General features: G+C 45.8%; 1 protein-coding gene across 1 annotated transcript in view; it reads right to left on the bottom strand.

The window, feature by feature from the left end:
* The window catches only part of ARMH1 (armadillo like helical domain containing 1), a gene marked incomplete at both ends in the record, with an annotated part of 32,949 nt that extends 19,996 nt beyond the window's left edge, over positions 1-12,953 (bottom strand). The window contains 5 exons of the mRNA XM_079720682.1: positions 71-155; positions 3,230-3,426; positions 4,394-4,560; positions 5,505-5,573; positions 12,748-12,953. Of these exons, the coding sequence (XP_079576808.1) occupies positions 71-155; positions 3,230-3,426; positions 4,394-4,560; positions 5,505-5,573; positions 12,748-12,953 (724 nt within the window). The remainder of the gene's footprint in view (positions 1-70; positions 156-3,229; positions 3,427-4,393; positions 4,561-5,504; positions 5,574-12,747) is intronic.
* Positions 12,954-14,529: the final 1,576 nt, after the last annotated feature.

Genomic DNA, 14,529 nt, shown 5'->3' with positions numbered 1-14,529 from the left:
TCAGAGCAAAGCTGCCTAGTTCTCATGGCGACCCTGTGCCATCTGGAGCAGACCCGGCCGCCTCCCCTACCTTCATACTGGACTTCAAGGTGCATAGTGCGCAGCACCCTCAGCACGCAGTCCACAATGCCAGGGTGTGTCGTCCCGATGATCGACTGGCAAGAAAGACAGCAGGACAAGGTGGTTACTCTTTCCTTTCCATCTAGTCCACCTGGGAGACGTGAAAAGCTGACTTCAAACAGCCGGGCAGCCTTAGCTGAATGGGGACAGGGGGGCAGCAGTGAGTCACTGGGCCCTGGCCCCGCACCCGAGAGGTTAATTTCTTTTTTTTTTTTTTAACATTATACTCAATTTTTTGCATACCAGTAAGGAGGGAGAGGTCTCTCTCTCTCTTTTTAAAAATTAATTAATTAATTATTTTGCCTGTGTTGGGTCTTCGTTGCTGCACGTGGGCCCTCTCTAGTTGTGGTGAGCGGGGGCCACTCCTCGCCGTGGTGCGTGGGCCTGCCACCGCGGTGGCCTCCCCAGCTACGGAGCACGGGCTCCAGGCGCACAGGCCCAGCAGTTGTGGCACGCGGGATCCTCCAGGACCAGGGATCGAACCCGTGTCCCCTGCATTTGGCAGGCGGATTCCCAACCACTGCGCCAGCAGGGAAGTCCGAAGTTAATTTCTTCTGGAGAGGAGGGGCGGAGATGGGCAGCCAGGAATCTCCAGAGACTCTGCCGAGGTTGCCACTGAACCCTCTGGCTCAGGAGGCACTCAGTGGAGGCTAGCTGGCCACTGCTAGAGGTGCAGGGACAAGTCAGCTATCTTGGCTGCAGGAAAGACAGGCACAGGCTGGAGAGAGTGGAACTCATCCAAAATCCTAAATCTTCTCTCTCTCAGGATCTCACCTAATCAGGCAACCCTCCTGTCTGTGTCTTCTACCCGTGCACTGGCTCCTGTCTTTTGGCATTAAACATTCTCAAGATCACCCAGATTGAAAGCAACCGTCCTTCAACTCTGTCTCCTCTTGCTACTGCTCTTTCCCCCTTTACACCTAAGCTTCCCAGGGGAAGCTACTTCTTCATCCTCCATGCATTCTTTGACAGGTGGCTGTAATTTAATTTTTCCTGCCATCGGACAGTCCCCTAATTCACCAAAACTTTTCCTGCTGAGCTCAGCTTTCTGTTCTACCTGCACTGAATCTCTCTGCTGTATTTGAGCCAACTGATCATGTCCTTCTTCTTTTATTTTTTCAAAATTAATTAATTAATTAATTAATTAATTTTTGGCTGTGTTGGGTCTTCGTTGCTGTGCATGGGCTTTCTCTAGTTGTGGAGAGCAGGGCCTACTCATTGCGGTGGCTTCTCTTGTTGGGGAGCACAGGCTCTAGGTGCCAGGGCTTCAGTAGTTGTGGTGCAAGGGCTTAGTTGCTCCTCGGCATGTGGGATCTTCCCGGACCAGGGATCGAACCCATGTTCCCTGCATTGGCAGGTGGATTCTTAACCACTGCATCACCAGGGAAGTCCATGTCCTTCTTCTTGAAACTCTTTTCCCTTATTTTTCACAGCCCTGTGTTTTCCTCTTCTCCTTTTATGGCTTATCATTCTTTTTCTTTTTTAATGTTTATTTTTTATTTATTTACTTTTTCTTATTAGTCATCCATTTTATACACATCAGTGTATACATGTCAATCCCAGTCTCCCAGTTCATCCCACCCCCACGCCCACCCCCCGCCATCATTCTTTTTCAAGGAGGCAGAGTGGTATATGGAAAGAATAAGGACTTTGGAGTTAGAGTTGGATTTTAATGTTCACTTGGTATATATCTTCTACTTAGTGTGTGGCCTTGAATAAGTCACCGAACACCCTCCTAAGGCTCGTTAGCATCACCTTTAAAATGAGGATGATAATACCTGTCTCCATCAGCCACTGTGAAGACTAAAAGAAACAGTGTAAGCAAGCCCTGAGCACAGTGCCTGGCATGTAGGAGGCACTTAATAAATGGAAACTGGAAACAATAATGATAATCAGATGTTTTGCTGATCTTCTTCCTCAGCTCATCTCTTAAGTGTTGGCAGTGTTCCTTCTCTTTGTACTTGGTGTATTCTACCTGGGGGATCTTATTGACTTATTAAGAGTCTTATTGACTCTTTTGGATATCACTTCTCTGTTCATGAACTCCAAACTGCCATCTTCATCTCGGATCTCTCTCTGGAGCCTCAGACTTTTATTTTCTACTGTCCTGTGGGCATCTCTACTAGATGTCCCGAGCAGTGATTCCTCAATTGAGCTAGGAATCAGAATTGCCTGGGGGAACTTAAAGGCCACCCAAATCTGTCAGATTCTACAGGAGAGGAGCTCAGGGTTCAGTATTTTTTGCACAAGTCATCCATCTACATCTTCTGCAACCAGCTTGGCCCTCTCCTGAGATGGGCACTTGGGAGCCACCAAGGCTCATCAAGTTTATTGGGTCAAAACCTAAATCAGATCCGTTTTTCCTGTTCTCTTGGTGGCACACAACTCACCCCGTGATCTAAGTCCAAAGCTGGTGTCTTCTTGACTCCTTTTCTTTTACTGCCCCAAGTCCCATACACTCTGCCTCCCAAATGTCTGTCCAACCTGGTCACCTCGATTCCTCCTGCCATGGTTCAGGCTGTATCATCTCTTTGGTCTCTTAACTGCCTCCCTGCCTCCAGCCCTTCCTGGAGCTGTACTACTGAGAGCTTTTGATGGTTCATCTCAAAACCTCTCTTGGAGCCTCTGTTCCCTCCTTACATGGTGTCTTCGTGTGGTCGCCATGCCCCAAAGCTGACTTTGCTGCATTCTAGGGCACCGAGAGGAAGGCAGAAGACAATGAGAGAAATGGAGCTTTCCCAAGCACCGGAGATCTGGCTTCTTTCTTCACTTAAATGCTGCCTACAAATGCACCATGATTCTTTCCCTACCAAACTGACTCCTTTAATCTTTTCTACGGTCCTTTCATCATCCTTGCTGCTTGTCTCAACCACTTTTAAGTCTGCCAACATCTTTCTGATCCTTAAGTAAACAGGACAAATCACTCTGCTGGGAGACACGAACTCTCTGCCCTGCCCTGGCCTTCTGGAAGTAACGCTGATGGAACAGCAGACATGCAGTGGGAGGTTGAGCTCTGTTTCTCATGCCTGCATGGAGTGCAACTGTGGAAAGTAATTGTCAGATTACTGAGTTGGAATCAGAACCACCGGAGCATGCAGCCTGGGCTCACCTGGGCAGTCCTGAGAGTCTGCAGGGACAGCTGCTGAGCTTTGGGGGACGCACAGGGCAGCAAAGCTATTAGACCTTTGTACACTTGATTCTGGTACTTGGGATTACTGTGGATCAAAGAATCCAACAGAACATGCACTTCTTTCTGGGTCTCTTCTGACTTAGACTTTGCCAAAAATTCTGCTATGGATCGTACACCTGAGCAAAGGAGAGAGGAAATGCTAAATTGGAAGGGGTTTATGAAAATAATCCTTACTCAAGGTTACATAATATGAGGTAATAGGATTAAGATGTATTTAACCAGGCCTGTCCAGTCAAAGCAAAATCGAGGCTCTGTTCTCATGTTGCATCGCTACTGTTTTCACCTCGTGCCTAGGTGGCTGGGGGATTTTGTTTCAACATAGGCATGTTAACTTGTCAAAATCTGTTTTAAAATTTAAAATGGCTCTGCAAAATGCACAAATAAAACTTGTACTTTTGATTGCTGTATGATAACTAACACATAGATAGCGCTCAGCACTAAATGTTTTTTGACAAATACTGCCTTATTTAGCCCTGGAAACTACACTGAGAGGGAGGTGCTGGTCCCTTTTTAGGATAAATACACCGAGGCTCAGAGAGGCCATGGGGGAGAAATGACGAAAGAGCAGTGAAGGAAGTGCTTTAAAGAGGGATGCGTGGGGGATGGCATCTCCTGTGCACACCTCAAGCAGACCACTTGGTGGGACATACTGAAATTACCGGGTTATTTCCTTTTCTCACGGCACTGTAAGCTCTTTGAGGACAAGGACTGTATTTTATTCATCTTTGTGTTCCCAGCACCTTAGCGTATACCTAGCACACATATTCAATGATTTTAGGTCAATCTTATTTCTAGAATTATTCATAAATGGCTCAACCAATCTTTGTTGAATGGATGCACGAAAGAGGATATATTTGAAATGAAGTATTTCCAAAACCACCATGGAAAGATTTGAGCAAATGATAAATCAAGAAAATTGTGACTCTGGGTCTGCCGGTGGTGATCCGGACAGGAGCTAAGTGAGTCCACTCTACAGAACGCTTCCTGTGCAACCAGGTTCGTGATGCGTTTTCCTCTAGCAGTGCTGGGGGCGGCCCCCAGGGAGACAGGAGAAGTGACACCCTCGTTCTACGTGGTACCCACCATAGCTTTCACAGATGAGCTCCTTGTACTTCCTGCCAGAGTTTGCGATAACCTGAAGTAGCTTGATGGATTCCTTCTTGTCCTCCTCCTCGATCTTCTTCAGTGCAAGTATTTCCAAGAGCGTTAGGGCGCCTCCAACCTCAAGAAATTCTGTAAGATATCGATTACTGTCCAGAGGGATAGAAAAGTAGAAATAAGACATTGTCAAGTTCCTTGACACTAACCTTTCTAAGGGATCTCAAGGACCTTTCTTCATATACTCCTCCTACCCAGGAAATGTTCGTGGGTAAAGTGACATAATAGTTTGGAAATTCTTCCTTCCAGAAGGAAATGCGGAAGTTAAATACAATGGCCATTTCCTGTGCTTGGATTTCCAGCATCTGTGTCTCTTCTTCTTGAAAGGGCACCTCAACCATCCCATGGGAGATCATCCCTCCACCACTCACGAGCCATGTGGTTTTGGGAGGGTGAGCAGGTGAAGGTGTGTCATCCTTCTGGCTGCAGTAATTGGTTTGGGGCCAGGCATGTAACCTAAGTTGGTCCAATGAGGCTCAAAACCTGGGACTTTCTTGGGAACGCTTGGGAAAGACATGTTCTCTTTTTGGTGTGACTGAGCTAGAAGGATGCATGTCTGGAGTACTGAGGACTACAACACATGGAGGCCTATGAATATAGAGGAAAACAGAGCTGAGAAATGGAGAAAAAGCAGGATAGACCAAATACTGAGAAATGGAGAAAAAGAGGGAGAGACCAAGTACTGATGACATTTTTTGAGCCCCTGGATATAGTCAGGCCTGAAATATGGATTTCCACTCTCTGGACATTTCAGTTAAATAGTCTAATAATTTCTACTTTTTCCTGGTCCAGTATGAGTCGATTTTCTGTAATTCACAACCAAGAGGGTGCTGACTAGCAAAGTATCAATGGAGAACATGGGATGGAGGAGCAACTAGACCAGGACCACAGCTGCCACCACCTCTGGGTCCACCCTGAGGGCTACTAGGTACCCACTGATAACTAGAAGCTAAGGTCCAATGTGGTGTGAATGTCAAGGATACCACAAGCCCGGTAGGCAACTGAGACCCCAGAATTTCTCTAGAACAGAACTCACCTGCTTACAGCTGATAAGAAGATGCCAATGGACCTGAGCAGCTTATCTAAACGTGAGCCAGTCATGTAGCTGTATGACAAGTTAAAGAGTGAATTTCAGAGTGGTTTTCCATCCCGTGTCTGATCCCTGATACCACCTATGGCCCAGGATGACCAACAGCTGAATTGTATCCTTTATCTGAGAGGGGCCACTAGGTTGAAGGGGTAGGGGCATGGGGGGTGGTGGCAGGCATGTTCATGGTTCTCCAGGAAGCTCTTATGGGGTAGTTCAGCCACTTTGGCTCTGACATGCTCTCTAGAGAGTAAGAGGCGCTGATGAATGGAGGGTGCATGCAGAAAGCTGGGGGTCAATTTCCGAAGCTTCTCTGTGCCATGACCATTGCACCCTTGGGCTCAGCCCAGTTCATTACTTTATGCCTCATTCTTGGACTTCTCTAAAAATAATCTGCTTCATCATTAATTCTCAACTTTGTACTTGCTCAAAGCTTTATAATGGAGGTCACTATCTTTATGAAGAATTGTGTGTCTTCCTAATAAGACAACAGGAGATGGTGGAAAAATTAAACTCTGATTTAAAACAACCCCAGTACTTAATGTTATTTTTTAATGTGAGCTTTTGCAAAAAGCTTCGTTGTAATAAAGCACCCAGAGCACGCATCAGCTCGGATACAAGGTATGAAATCAAGCCACAACAGAAAAGGAACCAGTCAACAATTACTAGGCTCATAACACATCACAGGCTCTTAGAACACTTAAGAAATTAGCTGAAATTATTGCAGCTCATGGAGGATGACTGAGAGCTTCCAAGACTGATAAAGGCTAATGTAATGGGTTGGAGGTAATGGTGCTTTGTTGGGGAGGGAGGGTGCATGAGGCAAATTATCTCGGCTGCACCCTGGTTCCCAGGATGCCAATAGAAGTAGAGACAGATTGGCTCATTAGAAAGGGCTCTTTACTGCAAAAACAGTGTTTGCTCTGGAGCCAGGCTCCCCTGCCTGTTGCCGTTTTAGCTGGGGGCCAGGCTATCAGCCCACCACCCAGCTCCTCTGAAACCCCAGCCCCCATTTCTGCCTCCATGCCTTCTCAGTGCCTCTTTTCTTCAGCTAGCAGCGAGGCTGACCGACTTTCATCACCTTCTTTTTCCTCTGTCCCAGGCTAGCCTTATTTTCATAACCACTTCATTATACATATTTCTGGCCCATTATTTCCAGCAATTAGTTCCAGAAGTTTGCCATGATATCAGCAGTAGTTAACAAGTACTAAGCATTTACTGTGTGCCAGGCACTGTGCTAACTGCTTCCCTGGCATTGTCTCATTTAACCCTCAGCGCACCCTGCAGTGGGTGCTATCAGTATTTCCACTTCCTTCATGAGGAAACAATCTCAGACAGTTTAAGGACCTGATCATGGTCCCAAAGTTAACTGATGGAACTGGGATTTGAACCTAGGCAGCCTAACTCAGAGTCCGGGTTCTTACTGTCAGCCCTTCCTGCCTATAGACAAACAGAGGGAGGGAGTGGGCTATTGACACAGATGGTGTTGGAGGTGGGACTGTGGCAGGGATACACTGAAGTCGCCTGGATGGTGTATGGGCTTTGGAGCCAGACCAGCCATTTTAATCCTTATCTCTGCCACCTGCTAGTAAATTATTCAACCTTTTCAAGGCTCATCTTTCTAACCTATAAAATGGGATGATACTGAATTCCCTGGTGGTCCAGTGGTTGGGAGTCCGTGCTTCCACTGCAGGGGCCGCAGGTTCGATCCTTGGTCGGGGAACTAAGATCCCACATGCCTCGCGGTGAGGCCAAGAAAAAAAAAAGTGGTGGTTGGGGGAATGATACCAATACCTATTAGGCTTGGTGTTAGGCCCAAATGAGATATTTGTGCGGTACACAGAGTTCAGTGCCTAGAGCATAAAAAGACTCAATACATGGTAACTAATAATTTTTGTTATTATAATATATAAATCTTTAGTTTTACTGATTGGTTCTAGAAATTCAAGTTTAAAAAAGGGGTTTGAAGCTAATGTGGGATTAGGTGGCAGTCAATTTTACAAAACATAATGATGCTATATTGATTTGTTTTCCTTCAAAATCCACCGTAACTGGAGGGGTGGGGAGGAGAAATGGGGGGAGTCACTGATTCAAAATGCTATGTCTCTTCAGCCAGTCTCTTTTCTCTCCTGTATGACAAGGTCACAAAAAGTTAGGAAATTATGAATAATTCCAGGTGTAGAAACTGAATATACAACTGTATATTAAAAGTGTGGTTTGGGAGTTCTCTGGTGGCCTAATGGTTAGGATTCTGGGCTTTCACTGCTGTGGCCTGGGTTCAATCTCTGGTCAGGAACTGAGATCCCACGAGCCGTGCAGCGTGGCCAAAAAAAAAAAAGCGTGGTTTATTTAATAAACATTGGCTGAGTGTCCACTAAATGTTGGGTGCTCTGATTAGCACTTAGGACATGGAGAAGAATGATACAATGCCTCGGTTAACAAGTGCAATAATTGAGTAAGAAAAGAAGAGGCCTTGGGCTTCCCTGGTGGTGCAGTGGTTACGAATCCGCCTGCCAATGCAGGGGACACGGGTTCGAGCCCTGGTCCGGGAAGATCCCACATGCCGCGAAGTAACTAAGCCCGTGTACCACAACTACTGAGCCCTAGTGCTCTAGAGCCTGTGCTCTGCAACAAGAGAAGCCACCGCAATGAGAAGCCCTCACACCGCAACAAGTAGCCGCCCCAGCTCACCGCAACTAGAGAAAGCCTGCACGCAGCAACGAAGACCCAATGCAGCCAAAAATAAATAAATAAATAAAATTAAAAAAAAAAAAGAAGAGGGCTGAACACAGAATTCTTAGAAACACTAATATTTAAGGGGTGGTAGGAAAGATCCTGCAACAGTGACTGAGAAACAGTGATGGGAGAAGGGAGAGAAGAGGAGAGCTTTATTTATTATTTTTTAAAATTAATTAATTTATTTTTTTGGCTGCACCGGGTCTTAGTTGTGGCACATGGGATCTTCATTGCGGCGTGTGGGATCTTTAGTTGCTGCACGTGGGATCTTTTTAGTTGCGGCGTGTGGACTTCTTGGTTGTGGCAGGTTGACTCTTAGTTGCAGCATGGATACAGGCTCTAGTTCCCAGACCAGGGATCAAACCCGGGCCCCCTGCATTGGGAATGTGGAGTCTCAACCAATGGACCACCAGGAAAGTCCAGAGAGGAGAGCTTTAGAAAGGGCAGTGGTCAAGCAGGGCGGGGACTAGGGTGTGAGGCGAGTGACTCACTTGCTTCAGGTATGAAAATTTTTTTTTTTTTTGGCTGCGTAGCTTGTGGGATCTTAGTTCTCTGACCTGGGATTGAACCCGGGTCCTAGGCAGTGAAAGCGAGGAGTCCTAACCACTGGACTTTCAGGGAATTCCCTCAGGTACGAAATTAAAGGGGGCATCAAAAGCTCAGTAACTGGGCTTCCCTGGTGGTGAGGTGGTTGAGAGTCTGCCTGCCGACGCAGGGGACATGGGTTCGTGCCCTGGTCCGGGAAGATCCCACATGCCGCAGAGCGGCTGGGCCCGTGAGCCATGGCCGCTGAGCCTGCGCGTCCGGAGCCTGTGCTCCGCAACGGGAGAGGTCACAACAGTGAGGGGCCCACGTACCCAAAAAAAAAAAAAAAACTCAGTAACTAAATAATATTTCCTGCATTATTAAAAAAAGAAAAAAAATAATATAAAAATACACGATGAATAAAATATCTAAGTTTTAAATAAAGCTAGGATCTGACACTGCCTCACTCATGTCACCCTTTGGTTGAGTGGAAAATGTTGTCAAGTTAGCAACAACATTTTGGTGAGGTTAGCGTCATGAGTTATGGGGACAAAGCCAGATTGTATGTCCTGATGTTTTTCAAAGCACCACTTGTAGACCACGGGCATCAGAGTCAACCCAGGGCTCTTTTGAAAACTAAAGAGTCCTGACATACAGATGGCCAAGAGGCAAATGAAAAGATGCTCAACATCACTAATTATTAGAGAAATGCAAATCAAAACTACAATGAGGTATCACCTCACACTGGTCAGAATGTCCATCATCAAAATCTACAAACAATAAATGCTGGAGAGGGTGTGGAGAAAAGGGAACCCTTTTGCACTGTTGGTGGGAATCTAAATTGATACAGCCACTATGGAGAACAGTATGGAGGTTCCTTAAAAAACTAAAAATAGAACTACCATATGATCCAGCAATCCCACTACTGGGTGTATATATACCCTGAGAAAACCATAATTCAAAAGGACACATGTACCCCAATGTTCATTGCAGCACTATTTACAATAGCCAGGACATGGAAACAACCTAAGTGTCCAATGATAGATGAATGGATAAAGAAGATGTGGTACATATATACAATGGAATATTACTCAGCCATAAAAAGGAACAAGATTGGGTCATTTGTAGAGATGTGGATGGACCTAGAGTCTGTCATACAGAGTGAAGTAAGTCAGAAAGAGAAAAACAAATACCGTATATTAACGCATATATGTGGAATTTGGAAAAATGGTACAGATGAACCTATTTGTAGGGCAGGAGGAGAGACATAGATATAGAGAACGGATATGCGGACACGGGGGGGGGGAGGGTGGGACGAATAGGGAGATTAGGTTTGACATCAATACACTACCATGTGTAAAACAGATAGCTAGGGCTTCCCTGGTGGCACAATGGTTAAGAATCCGCCTGCCAATGCATGGGACATGGGTTCGAGCCCTGGTCTGAGAAGATCCCACATGCCGTGGAGCAACTAAGCCAGTGCGCCACAATTACTGAGCCTGCACTCTAGAGCCTATGAGCCACAACTACTGAGCCTGCGTGCCGCAACTACTGAGCCCGCACGCCTAGAGCCCGTGCTCCACAGCAGGAGAAGCCACCGCAAGGAGAAGTCTGCACACCGCAATGAAGAGTAGCCCTGCTTGCCGCAACTAGAGAAAGCCTGTGCGCAGCAACGAAGACCCAATGCAGCCAAGACAAAACAAACAAACAAAGGCCCAGATAGCTAGTGGGAACCTGCTATACAGCACAGGGAGCTCAGCTCAGTGCTCTGTGATGACCTAGATGGGTGGGATGGGGGGGGGCTTGGGAGGGAGGTCCAAGAGAGAGGGGATGTAGCTATACATATAGCTGATTCACTTCATTGTACAGCAGAAACTAATACAACATTGTAAAGCAATTTTATTCCAATAAAAAAACAATAAAATAAATAAATTAATTCTAAAAAAAGAAAAGAAAAATAAAGAGTCCAGGGACCCACCCTTAATCTACTAAATCAAAACCTGGTGGTGGGGTGGGGAGGCAGGCTGGTTATCTGCATTTTAAACCTCTTTTATGCACACTAATGTCTAAGAATATTGGGGTTAATGTAGAGATGTATTCAGTGGATTCCCATCAGACTGTGTTCAAGGCCTGAGTCTAATTAATAATTTTATCAATGATTAACTATATGAAGAGAGAGCTGTGTTTACCTAAGCCTTTCGTTCTGTTTAGCTTCAGAGTCTCTGGTTCATTCATTCCCTTGTTCAACAAACATGTATGAAGTACCCATTATGTGCCAGGCACGTGTTAGGTGTTAGAAATACAGAGAGGAGTAGAACAGATGTAATTCCTGCCCTTGTAGAGCTTACAATCCAGTGGGGGAAGAGAGATATTAAGCAGGTAATAACAAGATGTTATGACTATTAAAATAGAGGAAGTGCCATGGGTATATTTAACAGGGGAACCTAAGCTAGTCTGGGGCTCTGAAAAGGGCTTTCTGAGAAAGTGATGCTTGGATTGAGCCCTGAATAATGGAGTAGAAATTAGTTAAATAAAGAGGAGGTTTAGGGAAGGGGAGAGGGTTCAGGCAACGAGAAAAATACATAAGAAAAGGGTCTGAGATGAATCCATGGAGTGCTACGGGCATACGAAGCAGGAATATCCTGAAATCCACCCACGACTCAAACTATCACCATCATGGGGACCAAATCTGTCTTCAGCCCCAAGTCTGCTTCTGGGGCTCCTGAGCACAGGCACCTCAAACACAACATGTCCCAAATCAAACTTATCTACCCCTAGACTCACTCCTTTCCTTGTATTCTCTTCCCACGTAATGATGTCCCATTCGCCTAGTTTCCCAAGCCAGAAACGTGAGAGTCTGTGGGAGACAAGTGGAGGTGGCAGCTGGGTTAACAGGTATGGAACTCAGATTCCAGAGAAATGTGGGCGGGGTACACATCTGAGAGTCCTCAAACTGAGGTGGTGTTGACATCCTGACAGTGGCTAGATCACTTAGGGAGAAGCTGAGAGCAAGCAGAAAAGAGGGCTGTGGCTGGAGTCTGGCAAACACCAACATTTAAGGCATGGCTGAAGAGGAGTAGGATGGACAGAAAGAAAGGAGAAAACCAAGAGAGCTGGTATCAGAAACCACAGGAAGTGTGTGACAGTGTGTGTGTGTGTGTGTGTGTGTGTGTGTGGTGATATGGTCTATATGTGCTTCTTTTTGCTTTCCTTCTCTCTCTCTTTTTTTTATTGAGGTAAAATTGACATAAACATTACATTAGTTTCAGGGAAGAATGTTTTGAGAAGTGGGAATGGTTGGCTGACAAATGGCACTGAGAGGTCCTGTATAAGGTCTGAGGATGTGGTCACTGGGTTTCACAATTAGAAAAGCATTGGTAACCTTGGCAAGACCTGCGTCAGTGGAGTGGAGGGGATAGAAGTCAGGCTGCAGTGGGTGTAGGAGAAAGGGAGGCGGGGAAGGTCAACAGCCTTTTCAACAGGCTTCCGCACGAAGGGCAGAAGCAAGGTGGAATATAGGTTCCAGACAAGGACTGAATTAAAATTTTAAGGTGGAAGAGATTTGAGCATACATACATGCTGATGAAAAAGCTGGTAATGAGACCAAAGTGAAGGCTGTAGGAGAGAATGAATAAAGTCCTTGGGGAGACGGGAGGGGATTCAAGCGCAACACAGAGTATTAGTCCTGGACAAGGAACACCCACTCCAGCTCTGATGGGAGCAAGAGCGGTTAGCAGTGAGAATGAGGATATATTTATAGATTGGGAAGACAGGATGTTGAGGGAGTTCTTGACTTCAGGGATGGTATTTTGATCACAGATGTCCTGTTCTAAAATCTGAGAGAGAATCAGGAGAAGAGCTCCCTCGACTATCTTTGTTCCTTTTCTCTTTTGAAGGTTGCCTATTTGTTTTCCTGTTCAGCAAAGGATACGTGAGTCTAAGCCAGGTGGTCAAGCGGACCAGGAACAAGCTGGCTCCCTGGGAAAACTCCCGTTCCAGCTCAGGGGCAGTCTTGCCTTGGTTGGTTTCAATGAAATTGTTGAGGATGTGACTCTTTGCGACTTTGCCAGCATTGTCCCAATCCTGTAAAAAACTCAAGAGCCGGCTAATTGCTGCCTGCTGCTTTACAGAAGTCATGATCAGTGAGTCCTCAAGTTGGCTACAGAGGAGGGAAAACAGACAGGTTACCAAAGTATTCAGAACCATGCAAGGCCTGTAGTTACCCTGTGAGTTTTGCTTTTCCAGCAATCATCTGGAGGCAGGGTGAGCCTCTGTCACCCTCATGGATGTAGTGACGTTCAAAATACACCTCTAGGACTGGTCACCTGCTACTTGAACAGGGAGGATCCAGCTGTGTTGTCATGGAATTAAGAATATACAATATAAATCTTTAGCTCTTTGGCTTCTCTGCTGGTGCCCGCAACTAAAAGGACCACAGGCTCCAGGTGATATGCAGATGCTGCCTAAAACCATGGCCTCTCTCAGTCCTCACCTCACACAACATCAGAGACTGGGCCTTTAGAGACCCAGGCCCCTCTTACGCCAATCAGCCAAGGTAAAATGCTCCTTAATCTTGTACCTGTGGCCTTTAGAATAACTCTTAAAAACAACTTTTAAACAAAGTGGGAAGAAAAAGTTCTCATTCCATAGTTAAGTTAATGGGCTGTGGTTTGTAGGAGTCTGTGTCCTTGGGAGAGTGTTTTCAGTGGGGGAGGGAAGGTTTAAAATAAACCAGCTTTCCAAAAATAGTTGTGATTGAAAGTGTTATTATCCATAACAAATGTTAGTGTTGATGGGAGAGAGGCATGTGTGATTCTTTTGTCTAACAGACAAGTGAAAGTCATATTTCACATTATCATGGGGTTTTCTGTGCTTTACAGGATATTTGTGAAACATTACTTGCAGGGCCATAATTGATATGGAGAAAACAGCTTGTGTGTAGGGGAGATGTGTATTTCACGAAGACTGTTCAACATGAAATTTACAGTCCCATAAAGTGCTTCTACATCTTCGCCAGAGATACAGTTAAAAGGACTTTACAGTCTGAAACATCTTAAAATTGATTCTAAATTAACGTTTCCTCACATGTATTTGAGATATTGATGGGGCCCAACTCTCAGAATTTTATCAGGAAGCAATTGAGGCATGCTAAGACAGACAGACATACACACCAACCTCCACTGCTCCCCAGAGGACACCGGGTATGTGCTCCCGGGAAGGGCATCCACGTAGCCTCAGGGATGGAGCCAACTACAATGTCCTGTCAGCCTTAACAGCCAGGTGAATAACTGTGGATCAACCGAAACATAAAAATGACCAAAACCCCTCATGGGATCAGGCATCAATCATTGTGAATGACATTACAGCCCTAAGTCTGAGAATAACTTACAGGGGCCGTGGCCACTTTTAACAGCCAAACTGGACTCAAGAAAATGGGGATGAGTGGCTGTTCTAGACCCCAGGAAGGAGGGGTTGATACACCACCAACAGCAGGAAAGCAGCCTGTGCCCCTCCCCTGCCGTGGATGGACCGTTTCTAGGATCAAAACTCAAAGTGCTATCAGAGATGCACCCAACAATTCTAGAACACCAAGGGTGGGAAACTTTCAGCTGGATGCTCCATATTATGGCCCCTCGAGGTTTCCTTGGACCTGTCTTCCCCATCAGCATTTTTTTTTAAACAAGATAAGAAAACTGACAAATGGCAGCTTTAA

The sequence above is a fragment of the Hyperoodon ampullatus genome (genome assembly GCF_949752795.1).
Source record: "Hyperoodon ampullatus genome assembly, chromosome: 2".
Taxonomy (NCBI): Eukaryota; Metazoa; Chordata; class Mammalia; order Artiodactyla; family Ziphiidae; genus Hyperoodon; species Hyperoodon ampullatus.
This window is presented reverse-complemented; position numbering and strand designations above follow the sequence as displayed.